The following is a 15,620-nucleotide window of genomic DNA, read 5'->3' as shown; positions in this document are numbered from 1 at the left end:
AAACACGACTTGATCCCAATCAAATTGTACGCCCACTTCTTATACTCGACATTCTTGAACATCCCCGACTGGTCGATCAGCAAATTGATCGATCGGAAATTCGGTATGATGGTCACTAACATACAAAACGTGCACACCCACAGCAACGGCGCACACGCAATATTAAATCCTCTCTTCGAGATGAGACACAACATCGTCGTCAAAAACACTAAAAAGTGGAGGATGTCCCACGTCTGCACCACCTCGTTTTTATTGTCCTCCGAAAATTTGGTTTTAATCGACGGGTACGCGGCAATCACAATCGCACAGATCACAGAAATGTGTGGGATATAGATCGCCAGAAATCGCATGACAAAGTACCCACTGCTCTTCACCAGACGTGGCGCTTCGATGAATTTATAAACACTCGCATCTCCCGTTTCTCCTTCAAAAGAGACGGTATTTGGGGCAAACGACTCATGCATAGTTTGTTTCATTGCCATTTTAAATGAAGTCATATTCTTCGTCAACCTCATTTGATTTGGTGGTGTTCTTTGTGGACATGTTGTGCCATCTATACTCATTCCAACTGGTCCTTGTGTATCACTTAATTCTCTTTGTGGCACCACCAATTCACTTCTTCTCATCGACTGAATTGAATCCTCTCCTCTATTCATTTGAGGTCGTGGCACCGTCTTATATCCCTCAGTCTTCCGAACATGTCGAAGCAATTCCGCTTGGGAACTGATTTTCTGTTCCGGTGCCGTCTTCTTTTCATTATCTAATATTTGCGAACTACTCAGTTCTTTCAGTTCCCCACTCCTTTCTTCAAAATTGAGTGGCGGTCGTTGTTTCAAAAGTGTTCCGTCGTGCGTCGGACCCTCCGCCAATATTTCCATCTCACTCTCATTCGCCATCGATCGCTCTAACCGCGCATTCATTTCCTCTTGATACTTCTCATACCTCTTTTTCTTCTCAGATCGTTCATGGACCACTTTCTGGAGGTACCGGGGTATCGTAAACAGCATCCGACTCTCTATCGCACAACACGCTATGACCGCTATGTTCGGTAAAAAGCCTTTAAACCGTTGCCACACAGTGGTGTACTTCACAAACCCTAATTCAGACATACTCATGTTCGTAAACACTTGATGCCACTCCGTTATTTCACTCAAATCCCCTCTCTCTTCATCCGTCTCGGTCAGTTGCACTACATACCTCACAAGTAATATCACAAAGAACACAATCGAATACACCGGCAACATCGTTCGGATAATCACTTTGTAACAGCTGAAATGGGTTTGTATCAACACAAGAAGGGCAAGCGCCCCAACATACAAAATCAGCTCCAAATTGACATCTTCAAAAAAGGCTGCTGTTGCTATGACAACACAGCAAATGAAGATCCCCCAGAAGTCAATCAAACGTGACGCACAATAGTAAAACACCTTCACGCCATACGTCGCATCAGACACTTTACTCCCCAAGAGATTCGCATAAAACTGCAGATTCGCTACAACCAAAAGTATGATTTTGGGGTACAACTCTTCCAGATGAGTGTCATCAAAGTCAATGGTTTTGTTCCCCAATTCGTTGTCGTTGAATTTGAAGAGTCCAACATATTGAGGGATCTTGCTGACATTGATGTACGACAATTGAATGACCATTTGAAGTAATATGATGAGTGAAGTGAAGACAATGACTATCGGCCATGCACGCCGCGCATAGCTGAGGGGCACAAATATGAAGATGAGCGATATCAACATGAACGAGAACCCAAAGATAGAGACATCAGTCAGACCCACCCAGAACATTACAGCAAGTGATATGATCAAACCACTTTTCACTAAAATTTGGATCCCCACCTTAAGTAGTGTAATTGCTGTTCTCAAAGTCATCTGAGCTATTTGGATCAGCAACAATTTGGTTGACATTGACTTATCAAATACAGTGTTGTCTATGACATCTTTATCATTTTCAGTTTGTGTCTGTAATTCAGTGGCTATCTGTGCGACACTCGTTTTCTTTTCTTTGTGACCAATTAGGGTTACATGTGTAAAGACACATATTAAGGGAAAGACTAAATAAGCACCATAATTCATCGAAAAGAAGATCCACGAAGGATATGCGACCTCCGCAAACCCAATAAACCCCATCGCCTTCTCTAAAGTCTCATTGTCACTCCCATCAAAAAACCCAAATCGGTCTGCAACTGACGCAAATAAATTCCAAAGGGAGAGAACGAGTAAGTAAATGAACATTAAAAACACCGAAGACCCGTTGATGTAAATAAATAATTTTCTTGGTGTAATAAATAGTACTTGTGATGTCAAGAAAAACAGAATTGGTATGATCCCACCTTGAGATGTGTTAATAAGAAACGAAGAAACAAAAAAGAGTGTTGACACAAAAGTAGTCACCAGTGTCGTGTGGAAGTACTCAAAGTGCTTTGCATTTGTGAGTATTGCAAACACTGAAAAGACGGCAATAAGACCAACAAAGATTTGGTGTGTAATAAAAAACGCTTGACTCGATTTGCCAAACGAAAGTCCAAGTAACGAGTATGCCCAATGATCGGAAAAATCCACAAAGTAAAACACCATTGCGACAATAAAATGAGCAATAGAATACGGAATAGTAAATAATGAAAAGAGTCGAACTATTGGCGCAGTCGTTAATATTATACAAACAGAAAGCACCAAAAACTCGACTAAATAAGGAAGAGATAATACACCGGGTATTAACATGTATGGAGCTGGTAAGACTATCATCACTAGCAAGAAAAAAAGTTTGTGAATGATCGTCGACTTTCTCCAAAACGGTTCAGCAAGAAGTTGAGGTTTCAACCGCAACATCCAATTTGTAATATTTGAAGTTGTAACGGAAAAAATCGCAAATCAAATTTTTTCAAAAACTTTGAAAGAATGGAAAAACGAATTGAAATGAATACAATTACTATAAACAAAGAAGTAATTTTTTTCAAAAGATTTAATTGTTTGTGGTTTGAAGAAAAAATGTTTTATTTTTTTATTTAAAAACAAAATTATTTTTACGTCTTTATTTACATATACAATTGTATTATAAGTCAAAAGATTTGTTTTTCAAAATTTTGAAATGTTGTGTATGGAATAAAGTGGTTTTGAAAAAAACAAAGATTTTTTCGATGTTTAATGATAAAAAAGTGTATTATAAAATAAATTATATTATTAATTTAAACTAATACAACATTTTTGAAAACTGAAAGGAAATGTTTCTTGAAATCGTGGAATTTGAAAGAAAATAATTAAAAAACAGAAATTGTTCGATAAATTCTTTAAAATATTAAATCAAATTTAGAATTAACTAGATAAGTGTATTTTTTGATAATACAAATAAAAATGTGTGCATTGATTTAAAACAATTACATAAAAATTACATTTAAACAGCAATAAAACATCGAAGAGGGATTTTGTTAGTAAAGATCTCGAAATTGACATTAAAATGTTTTGTATCACACCTTAACATCATATAAAATAATTTGCATCTAAAGACCACCACATAGTGGTAGCACACTCATGATTTTAGTATAAGACTCCTTATTAAAACGCGAATAAAAAACACTTATAAAATTCAAAAACAGGTAAAAAGTTAGATCACTCTTACAGACTTACTGAATTGTTTCAAAAATAATATATTTGTGATAAAAACTTAAAACGTGTAAGCACTATTCTTTGTAACAATAATTCAACAAAAATGAACTGTTAAACGATAAATGGAGATATTGGTCGAAGAAGTCCTCAAAAGTTGCCAAGAACTGAAGACAAAATTATCTGAATACTTTAAGTACAAAGACACAATAAATACCGTTGACAACATTAAACTTCCACTTGAAGACAGAATCAAATACGCCGAGTCTTTATTTACACAACTTGAAACAAACTACCAACAAGGACATGCAACCAAACTTCTTTTAACACAATTTCAAGTGCGTCTCAGTTCTCTTCTTGGTGTTATTCAAAAAGAAATTTCGACTTTTGACGATGGGTCGTTTAATTACAACACCACAATAGACGTTTTAGTTTCTTTAGAAACACAACGTCTTAATGAGAAGAAGTTAGAACTTCAGAAATCGTTTGACTCAATAGTTTCAGTGACTTCCGAGAAAATCAACAATTTAATGAAACTCAAGAAAGCATCAGAAGGCCAGAAAAACACGAAGAAGAGTGAAGAGACTGAAGTGGTCTTACGTGGAGAAAACCAAAAATCCGAGCCGCCAGACTTGACCAATAATTCTCAAAATTCAAAAATTGAAATGTCGCCACTTTTTGATCAAACAGAGTCTTCACAAAACTCACAGAAATTAACAGAAAAAGTCGAGAAAAGTCCAACAAAGAAGAATTCCATAGTTGAAAAAAGTGAAGTCGAAAAATTGCGAGAATGGACTGGTCTCAGACATAAAGTTTTAGTGTTTGATAGCGCTGTGAATGATTGGAGTGTCGGTTCAAGTGTGTTTAATGACAAAATATGTGACCTTCCAAATCTTGTGTTTTTCATCGAAACGGCGGAGAAAGATTTGTTTGGTGGGTACATAGAAAGTGGCGTGAGTGAGTGTGCTGAATGTTATTATAATTATAACTACGACCAAAACGCGTTCATTTTCTCAATGAGAATTGGGGGAGTTGAAACGAAGAAAAAATATGTTATTAAAAAAGAAGCAGCTAACCACGCATTTTGTGTGTTAGAAAAGAACCACACATTCTTGTTTGGGTTTGGAGGAGGTCATGACATTTGTGTATATAAAGACGGACAAATGGGAAGCTATTGTAAGGCTTCTACATTCACAGCACAGAGCGGACAATTGTGCACAAACAACAAATTTAAACCCGTTAGAGTTGTTGTGTATCAAATGAAATAAATTAATGATCAGAACAATTTTATTGACACTTGTCATTTTAATGATGGTTATTTCAATTTATAAAAATTGAAATGTATAATTTAAAATAAGCTTTTTTGTCATTTGTAATATGTAAACAAACAATACTAATGTAACGAGCTTACAAATAAACAGATGCGTAATGATTGTTTGATTATTACACGTTATTTCGTTTAATGTCTTACAATATTTATTAGATTTTAATATATTCATTTTTTCAACAGTGTATATATAATATTCCAACAAAGTAATAGCTATCATTAACACACTTTGATTATAATTATTATAAAAACATCAGAATCTTTTTTAATATCAATAATGTATTTAAATTCAATATTGATATTTTTTATGATAAAAGAAAAACACTGTTGAAATTTACAACAATAAGTCTTACAAGTCTTGGAGTTGTTTTTAATATATCAATTTTATTTATTATTGGGGTATTTTACTTTCTATTGAAACATTTGATGATTCTCAAAAGTAAAAAGATCTGGAACTAATCATTGAAAGTATATCTCAGATCTGTAAGATAAAAAATAAAAAATATTTTTATATTAAGACCTTTTAGTAGTTAATAATGAGGATTTAATTAGTATGTCTGGTAATATAATTGATGATAATGTATTTACTCTTTAAATTTTCTCGTTTTATCATTTCTGTTAATGTGGTCTTTTATTTTAATTTGAAAACATTAATCTTTCATAACACTTTTAATACTTTAAACTGAATTATTGTTAAAAATCAAAGTATTAAATTAGTTAATTTTAAAAACACTATTAATTCATAGTCTACATAAAAACATTGTTATTTGTTTTTTGATAATTTATTTTACTATATCGAGACCCACATGTTTATAAATATATTCCCTTATTTGAATTCATTTAAAAAACTTGGTTGGAAAAACACCATAAATAAAAATAAAAGATTTTTAGTTGAACATAACAAATTATTATACTCATTGCAAAACATGTTTTAGCTCCTCATCTAAATTATTTAAACAAATAATATAATCAAATAATTGAATGAGTGATTCGTTTATTATCAAGCTATTGTTTTTACACTGTTTATTTGCCTTTTCTCGTTCAATGTATTGTGGAGGGGGGCAGTATGAAAATGGTGGTTCTTGTCGTGCATGTCCTGTTGGGACCTGGTCACACGGTGGTTATGGTATTACTTCGTGTACTCCGTGTAGTTGGGGCGAGTCTGCAGTTGTAGGATCGTATGATTGTGTTGCATGTAAAGCAGGATATTACGCAAATTCATCCGTTTCAAGTTGCCCCATTTGCCCGGCAGGTACGTTTTCGCCGGCTGGAGCATCAAAATGTACTTATTGTGGTGGTGGCCAATACCAACCAAGCTCTGGATCTTCTAAGTGTAAAGTGTGCACAGCGGGTACTTATGCAACTAATGGAGCAGCTACATGTAGTAATTGTCCTGCGGGTTCATATTCCCTCGATGGAGCATCCTTTTGTCCTTCATGTTCTGCTGGTTATTCTTCTTACAGTGGGTCATCTTCATGTTATAAATGTTCAGCAGGGACATATGCGACTTCTGGATCGTCTTCATGTTATTCATGTTCAGCAGGAACATATGGACCTTCAAGTGGAGCATCTTCATGTTATTCGTGTTCTCCCGGTACATATTCTTCTTCTGGTTCAACTTCATGCAGTTCATGTCCAGCTGGCAAATCTTCAAATGGCGGAGCATCTTCATGTACTCCATGTTCGGCAGGTACATATTCGTCGAGTTCTGGATCTACTTCATGTGGAACATGTTCTCCCGGTACATATTCTTCTTCTGGTTCGACTTCTTGTTCTTCGTGTCCAAAAGGTACATTTTCAAATTACGGATCGTCTTCATGTAGTAATTGTCCAGCTGGCACATATGGATCTACCACTGGTTTATCTTCATGTCCTTCGTGCTCAGCTGGTTATTATTCATCAAGTGGTTCAACGTCATGTTCAATATGTTCAGCTGGTAAATATTCTTCTAGTGGTTCATCTTCATGCACTTCGTGTTCTGCTGGTACATATTCATCAACTTCCGGATCTCCTTCCTGTACATTATGCACCGCTGGAAAATATTCATCCAGTTATGGTTCAACTTCTTGTTCAACATGTCCTGCTGGTACTTTTTCTTCCAGTGGGTCATCTTCATGTTCTGTGTGCTCAGCAGGTACATACGCGTCTTCTGGAGCATCTTCATGTACCAAATGTTCAATGGGTTATTACTCATCATCTTCTGGATTTTCCACTTGTATTTCATGCCCAGCAGGCAAATATTCATCATCTACTGGTTCTACATCATGTTCAACATGTCCGGCTGGCAAATATTCATCTTCTGGGGCATCTGTTTGCATTTCTTGTCCAAGTGGTCAATATTCGGCTTCATCTGGATCTTCTATATGTACAAAGTGCCCAGCTGGTACATACTCATCAAATGGTTCATCTGCTTGTTCTTCATGTAAAGATGGAGAGTACAGTTTAAGTGGTTCATCTATATGTAAAATATGCAATTCCACGTGTGCCACGTGTTATATAACCAATGGAAATTGTAAAACATGTAAACCTGGATATGCATATACTCCCAGTACTGGATGTACAATATGTCAAGCTTCTTATTTTTCGATAGGTGGAACATCGTCATGTTCAAAATGTCCAAGTAATACTTATTCATTAGAAAAATCTTCGGAGTGTTTATCTTGCAGTGATAAATGTGCAACGTGTAATCAAATGAATGGAAATTGTATAACATGTGTAAATGGATATGGTCTCGAAGCCGGAGTTTGTAAATTATGCCCAGCTGGTACTTTTGCAAATTCGAGTTCATGTGTTACATGTGGAGATATGACATATTCTTTAGGTGCACAAACATACTGTGATAATTGTGACACTATATGTAAGACATGTGATAAAACAAATGGACATTGCACTTCTTGTTATAGTGGGAAGGGTATTTCAGGAAATAGTTGTGTTGTATGTCAAGCTGGTTATTACAGCTTAAATAATCAATGTGAAAAATGTCCTTTGGGTACTTTTACGGATAGTAATGGAAAAGACAACTGTGAAACTTGTGGAGATTACAACTTTGTGAACGTAACTGGATCAACAACTTGTTTACCATGTGATACATTATGTGCAGTCCAATGTGAAAAGACGAGTGGAAATTGTTCAACATGTGTTGGCGGGTATGTAGCAACTGAAGGTGTTTGCAAGATGTGTTTGGGTGGTACAAAGTCCAATTCTATAACTAATTTATGTGATAAGTGCCCAGCAGGTACTTATTCAAATAACAAATCATCAAGTTGTTCAAATTGTAAAAACTTGGAATTTTCACTTAAAGGTTCTTCGTCTTGTCAAACCTGCAATTCAGTATGTCGAGAATGCAATTCCACAAACGGGAATTGTACAGCTTGTTTTGATGGATATGGTATTTCCAACAGTTTTAGTTGTGAAATGTGCCAAGAAGGTACTTTTTCATTTGACTCTAAATGTACAAATTGTGAAGAAATGAATTATCAAGACGAAAAAGGCAAAACTACTTGTAAAAAGTGTAATTCTTCATGTTCAACATGTGATAAGACAAATGGCAAATGCACTAATTGTAAAGCTGGAGATGGTTTTAATAAAACAGAAGGTAGTTGCACAACATGTACACCAAAAACATATTCGACTGGTAACACTTCCGAATGTGTGAGTTGTCAAAGTGAATGTACCAATTGTTTTAAAGAAACTGGATATTGTTCTTCTTGTGAAGATGGCTTTAAAACAAAAGAAAACAAGTGTGTAAGTTGTTCATTAAATGGAAATTGTACATCTTGCAATACAACCGGAGACGAACAAAATTGGGTGTGTAAAAAATGTGAAAATGGACTTTATCTAGATAACAACAATTGTATTCTTTGTGAAGAAATTGCACATTGTGCGTCGTGTTCACAAACTCAAAAAGAGTGTTTATATTGTCATGAAGATTATGTAACAGATGGAAACAAATGTTTTAAATGTGAAGAAGGAAAAGTAAAAAATGGAGACAAAACGTGTATTGATATATGTTATTTAATTCCAAATTGTAAAAATGGGTATTATGATAATGCTACTTTAAAATGCACCGAATGTTTCGAACCATTTGAACTTACAAGTGACTCATTATCATGTTTTGCAAACAAAGATTACCAAAAGTTTTATTATGATAAACAAACCAACACTTTCAAAGAAAATGATGTCAATTGCACAAATCAAATTTACTCGACATGTTACGTGTGTCAAGACTCAATTTTATTAAATGGAAAATGTGAAAAGTTTGATGACAATTGTAAGAACAGTGCAATTAAAGGGTGTGATTTGTGCAAAGATTCTATTTTAACATCATCAAACAATTGTACAAAAGATGAAAAATGCAAATATCAACTCAATAAAAATGATACAATGGAATGCCTTCAATGTGTCAATGACACTGTTTGTGGTCTCAAAGAAGAAGAGTGTTCAATTTCGCAAAATTCGTATTGTTATACAACAAAAGAAGGTTCATATACAAATAAAAATGACATTATACCATGTGAGAGTGGAAAGGTTTGTGCGTTAATTGATGGAAAAGAGTTGGATTTTGAATGTGAAAAAGAAACAATATTAACACGAAACAACGTCTGTACAAAAGATCCCAATTGTTTAATATCAAAAGGTAATTACTGTGTCAAGTGTGTTGATGATTATCATATTTATAATGGTTGGTGTGAATTAAATAATAACGACTGTGACACTCAAAATAGAGATTTTTGTGTTTGGTGCAAAAGTCATATTGGTGATGGCCATGAATGTTACAATCAAACTAAAATAAATTGTCCTTCCTTTAATGATACTTGTGTAAAATGTGAAGAAAATAATTACAAAACAGAAACAAAATGTGAATTGATTGAAGATGTTTTTCCCAATTGTAAAAATGTGTACAAAATGTGTGTTGATTGTCAAGAAAATTTCATTCTTGAAAGTGGAGATTGTTTACACAAAAATGAAACAAACACTTCATCAGAAACAAATGAGACAACAAAAACAACTTTTAAAAATGAAAACGATTCAAATTGCATCGAAAAGACAACGAAAGGATGTGTCCGTTGCTCTGATACATATTATCTTAAGGACTACAAGTGTATTAAATGTGAGTATCCATGTGTGAAATGTAAGAACTTAACATATTGTACTGGATGTGATGCTTATTCGTACACAAACAACAAAGGCGAATGTATTGAAATTAACGATTTACTCTCAAAGTGTGATTTGGTGATGGCAACATACACTGGGTGTGTTGTTTGCAAAGATGGATATATGCGGTCTTCTGATGGGAAAACTTGTGAAAAATGTCACATGTCTTGTAAAACATGTACAAATGATGGAACATGCATATCATGTAATAATGAATATTACAGAACAGCAACTAATAACACTAAATATTGTACGATTCAAAGTGAGTTGAACAACTGTTTAAATAAGACAATAAGTGGGTGTTATGAATGTGATAATGGATTTTATATATCAAACAACCTTTGTAAACCATGCAACGAGAAATGTACAACTTGCACATCACTAGATTATTGTACAAATTGTACTGAAAATAATGTATTACTTAATGATATATGTACATCGTTTACAGAAATACCAAATTGTATTTCCGCGTCTTCTAACAAGTGTGATAAATGTGCTGAGAAGTATCAACTTAACACGAATAAATATGTATGTGAAGATCAGACCAATTATGGTATATTAATTGGTATTCCAATTGCCTCTTTTGTTTTAATATTATTCATTATAGCCATTATCATCACTATATTAATATTTGTGATCTTACACAAGAAAGAGGAGCATGAGATGGTGAATGTCTGTGTATTTAAAATAGATCGATCTAACATAAGAATGACTGATTTAGATAAAGGGATAGTTTCCAATAAAAAACAATTGATTTTTGGAGAAGGAGTCCTAAACCCTGTAGAAGAAGAAGTTCGTGAATTAATTTGTATTGGTAACACCCAACACAGAAATTTGAAAATTCAATTCACAACAAAAGATCTTTGTGACAAATTCAAAGTCCGGACTTCTCCACAAATTGTGAATTTGAAAAGAGGTGAAGCCTGTGAATTTGAAGTGTTTTTGACGTTATTTTGTACCACTGATTTAGAAGACGAAATACTGTTGATATCACTCGACTTAAAAAGTGGACAAAAGGTGATGACTCCAATTAAAATATATGCCAAAACAGAACTTTCAACTAAACTCGATTACGAAGAAGTCAAAGTCGATAAAAAGTTAGGAGAAGGGTCTTTTGGGATAGTTTACAAAGGGACGTATCGAGGAAATGTCGTCGCAATTAAGAAGATGAAACAGTCGATGAATGAAGATGGTAAAGAGAAAGAGTTTAGAAATGAAGTTTCTATGTTAGACAAGATACGGAGTGATTATATCGTCCACTTCTATGGAGCTGTTTTCATACCGAAAAAGATTTGTATGGTCACCGAATTTGCTCAATTTGGGAGTTTGCAAGACGTCTTAAAAAGGATGAAAGGCGTAGAAGTTCGCATGAAATTGCGATTTAAAGTGTGTTTGGATGCCGCTCAAGGAATTCAATATTTACACACAAATGGGATATTACATAGAGACATCAAGCCAGACAATTTCCTTGTGTTTTCACTTGACTATGGCGACGAAATTACTGCAAAACTGACTGATTTTGGAAGTGCACGAAATATCAATTTGTTGATGACTAATATGACCTTTACTAAAGGTGTTGGCACACCAAAGTATATGGCGCCAGAAGTTCTTGATAGAAAGAAATATAAAAAGGCTGCTGATGTGTATTCCTTTGCAGTGACTATGTTTGAAGTGTTAGGATGGTGTGAAGCTTTTGATAAGAATGATGAAAGATTCAAATTTGCATGGAATATAGCCGATTTTACTTCTGCAGGTAAAAGACTTGTTATACCAGAAACTATACCAGAACAAGCAAGAAACTTAATTGAAAATGGATGGAAACAAGACACTAAAGACAGAATACCTATTGAGACTATTATTGACGATCTACAACAATTCTTAAAATAATTCTTTTAAATTAACTTCTTTAATTCTTTTATTATTAATTATTCTAATTATTAATAATGTTATTAATTATAGATTGACTAATTGAATAAATTAATATTATATATTTTAATTGTTTATAATTTATTTTGAATACTAATTTCTAATAATATAAGAAACTAGTTTTTATAACAATGAATAAATATAAATAGAAAATAATTTTATATTTAGATTGATTTTTTAAATAATTATTTTAACTTAAATAAACTATTAATAAAAAGTCAAAAAAAATGAAACCCATTGTTTTCGAAAAACTATTTTTAAGACAATTTTTAAATAAAAAACTAATAAAAAACTAATAAAGTACACCAAGGAAATGTGTGTGAAAGTACTCATTCTTTCATTTTTTGTGATTTTTGTGCGTTCAAATACATATCAACTCGATTCGACAAAACTCACTGCACAAGTGACGTATGAAGACCACACCAAATTCGATTTTGCAGTCAACATCTTTGCTCCATGTTGCAATGTGAATAAAATACGGACCAAATGTGTTGTTCATGATTCATCCGAGAAAGGGAGTATCGACCAAACCATCACATATGATTATCTTAACATGATTATGACTGTACCTCTTGATTTACCAAATGGTCAATACCTCATTCTCGTATATAGACATGTCGGTTCTTGTTTTGTGAAAGGGGAGCCATACTTCTCTCTCAATTACACATCTGGTGGTATCTCTCAATCCAAACATTATATCATGCCTTACGTTTGTTTTCAATTCTCTTTATATTTATATTCAATAGTAGACAGTCGATTCAAACACACGCAAATATGTCTGGTGGGAAGTTGCAACACTCACAGTGAACTCAACTACAATAACACTCACTGACTATAATGAAACACGTCTCTATCAAAACTCAGGCCCTTCAAAACCTCAAATGACAGACCCTTTGACGTGTGAATCGTTCTCTCGTTTCGACTCCGCAACACTACTTCACATCTTTTTATCTCTTATAGTACTGATGTTCATATAATAATTTAAACGTCATTTAATGAGTTGTTTAATGAAGTATTTGATGAAGTATATAATGAAGTATATAAATTATTCAACATTTTATAGTATTAATATACCTCATTCGAAACTTCATACTACAGATAGACAAGAAATGGTCAAATTAATAAATAAACACTCACAATCGCTCAATTGAGTTCGCTGACGATTTTGTTGATAGTATCCGTCTGACTATTCTGCGAAACATTTCTTCTTGTTTTTCTAATGTTGACGGGTTCATTGAAAATTGTACTCTGAAGTTCCATCAATTTACCATAGAACCCATCATTAATTTGAACGTAATAATCTCGCTTCTTAAACAAATTTAAGACGTCTGTGTATTTTACTTTATAGGTCTGCATGATATAAGCAGCTATTATACAAGCACTCCGACTACGACCTAATAAACAGTGAACTAAGACATTCTCCCCTTTCTCTCGAGCACTGTCTATAAACATTTTGGTACACTCGAAGTAATTATCGATTTTTACATTAAAATCGTCGTTGATGGGAATTCGTAAGTACTTCTTCTCCGTCACATTTTCAAAGTCTTCCAGCTTGAAATTGGGATTTTCATGTGGGTCAAAAGTACAGACGACGTCCGGAGTCACATTGATGATATAATGAATGTTCTCTTCCTCTAGCCATTCGATATTGGAAGCCGCCATTGCACTCCCTAAAAACAAGTGCTTGCATATCTCCGTCCCATAATCATTCTCAGAGTACTTCACTTCCCTCATACGGACTTCCATATTCTCTTCCTCAGAGTTCTCTAAGTCACTCTCCTTGTCAACTCCTTTCAATGCTCGCTTCTTCTTCCGAGCTTCTCTCTTCGCTTGAAGTAGTGCTAATTGCTTCTCCTTCTCACTTTTGATCTTCAACAACTGTTGACGCATCTCCTCTTTCAACTTCTCACGACGAGTCACCGCATCCGGTGACATATTAAGTGTTACTTTGAAAAAACGGTCGAGGCCATTCCCATCGTTGATCGCCTTCGCACGTCGATGTCGTGGCTTCTTCTCATCTTTCCGTTCGATTATTGGCGTCTTCGCCTTGAAAAAGTCCAAAATCGTCTTCTGCTTACTCATTACTATTTAAGTTCACTTTTTTATACAAATTCGTGTTTCGTGTTAGTATAGTTTAATTGTTAATTTTATGTTAATTTGGGTTTAGTTCTGTATTATTTCGAGTATTGAGGTATTTTAAGTAGTTATATATAGTATATTTTATTAAAATATATGAAGTTGATATTATTGTTTTAAATATAATAATTTATAATAACTATCATCATTTTTGAAATGACTATAATACTCGTATAATAAGTTTAAAGTAATATTTAATTACAGTTAGTTCGGATTCAAATGAAACAAGTCTCATAATAAATTGAATTTGTCTCAAAACAAATTAAAATTGCACCTATATTCAATTTTGTTTCAAAACAATAAAAATTTGTCTCATTACTTTGTAATTTGTCCCAATAAAAAACAAAAGTGTTTCAAAATGATATAATGTTTCAAAATAATATTAAAATGTCCTAAAAGTAAAAAAATTTGTCTCATAAATGTGTAATTTTGTTCGATAAAGATTGTAACACTCATTAAAAAACAATAAAAATATACACACATACTCTTTTTTGATAAAACTTTAATGTTTAATTTATATTTACAACTAAAAAATACTTAAAGAACACCTCGAGCGAGTAATTTTAACGCGACTAGTCTGACGAAATAATCAACACATTTTTTAAATTATTATCATGTACTTGAAACATCCGGTCATATTCAATAGCATATTGAATATTGTTATTTTACTTGTGTTTATATTACTTAGTATTATCTCAATAAAATTTATGTTTTTAAATATATAGTGATACATCGTTAATATACTTTTTATATAAAGTTTTTAATAAAGACTGAAAAATGATTGTGTGCCGCTTACACATCAAGTTTTTAAGGTTTTGATGTTTCTATTGGAGTTTGTGTTGTTGGTAGTAAAGTTGTTGTTATTTGCATGTGTTGCTTTCAAAAGCATTTTATGATGGTAACTCACTAAGTTGTATTTAATCTAATTGATAATTAAAAAAAACAAAAAATTGTTCGAACTATACGAACAAATTTTACAATTTCTTAAAGTTAGATATTTTTTAAGTTGTTCATTATTTAAAAGCAAGTTTTAATTTTTTAAAGTGTTTGTAATTATTTAATTTCAAAATCCTTTTATCAAAAAAGAGTATGTGTGTATATTTTTATTGTTTTTTAATGAGTGTTACAATCTTTATCGAACAAAATTACACATTTATGAGACAAATTTTTTTACTTTTAGGACATTTTAATATTATTTTGAAACATTATATCATTTTGAAACACTTTTGTTTTTTATTGGGACAAATTACAAAGTAATGAGACAAATTTTTATTGTTTTGAAACAAAATTGAATATAGGTGCAATTTTAATTTGTTTTGAGACAAATTCAATTTATTATGAGACTTGTTTCATTTGAATCCGAACTAACTGTATTATTAATAAATAAATTATTATTTAACTATAAAACAAAATAATAATTTACTTTTTCATCAAATTATTTCTCATAGTAAATATTTAGTTTATTTATTAAC

The 15,620-nt window shown here is 32.9% G+C and overlaps 5 protein-coding genes across 5 annotated transcripts; 3 read left to right on the top strand and 2 right to left on the bottom strand.

Moving 5' to 3' along the window:
- Nucleotides 1-2: 2 nt before the first annotated feature.
- On the bottom strand, nucleotides 3-2,750 carry EIN_328210 (hypothetical protein; the record flags this gene model as incomplete). Its single annotated transcript, XM_004185452.1, has 1 exon — nucleotides 3-2,750. A coding segment is annotated over one exon (2,748 nt), but the record flags the coding sequence as incomplete, so codon positions are not given.
- Nucleotides 2,751-3,730: 980 nt separating this feature from the next.
- Nucleotides 3,731-4,873, top strand: EIN_328200 (hypothetical protein; the record flags this gene model as incomplete). Its single annotated transcript, XM_004185451.1, has 1 exon — nucleotides 3,731-4,873. One exon carries the CDS (start codon nucleotides 3,731-3,733, stop codon nucleotides 4,871-4,873), a length of 1,143 nt encoding a protein of 380 aa, XP_004185499.1.
- Nucleotides 4,874-5,976: 1,103 nt separating this feature from the next.
- Nucleotides 5,977-11,973, top strand: EIN_328190 (protein serine/threonine kinase, putative; the record flags this gene model as incomplete). Its single annotated transcript, XM_004185450.1, has 1 exon — nucleotides 5,977-11,973. The coding sequence occupies one exon, from the start codon at nucleotides 5,977-5,979 to the stop codon at nucleotides 11,971-11,973; it is 5,997 nt and encodes a 1,998-aa protein (XP_004185498.1).
- A 352-nt stretch (nucleotides 11,974-12,325) lies between these two features.
- Nucleotides 12,326-12,819, top strand: EIN_328180 (hypothetical protein; the record flags this gene model as incomplete). The annotated part of the gene is made up of 2 exons (XM_004185449.1): nucleotides 12,326-12,721; nucleotides 12,766-12,819. 2 exons carry the CDS (start codon nucleotides 12,326-12,328, stop codon nucleotides 12,817-12,819), a joined length of 450 nt encoding a protein of 149 aa, XP_004185497.1.
- A 336-nt stretch (nucleotides 12,820-13,155) lies between these two features.
- On the bottom strand, nucleotides 13,156-14,094 carry EIN_328170 (dual specificity protein phosphatase, putative; the record flags this gene model as incomplete). Its single annotated transcript, XM_004185448.1, has 1 exon — nucleotides 13,156-14,094. The coding sequence occupies one exon, from the start codon at nucleotides 14,092-14,094 to the stop codon at nucleotides 13,156-13,158; it is 939 nt and encodes a 312-aa protein (XP_004185496.1).
- Between the last annotated feature and the right edge of the window lie 1,526 nt (nucleotides 14,095-15,620).

This window comes from Entamoeba invadens (assembly GCF_000330505.1).
Source record: "Entamoeba invadens IP1 unplaced genomic scaffold scaff_1105074725601, whole genome shotgun sequence".
NCBI lineage: Eukaryota > Evosea > Mastigamoebida > Endamoebidae > Entamoeba > Entamoeba invadens.
This window is presented reverse-complemented; position numbering and strand designations above follow the sequence as displayed.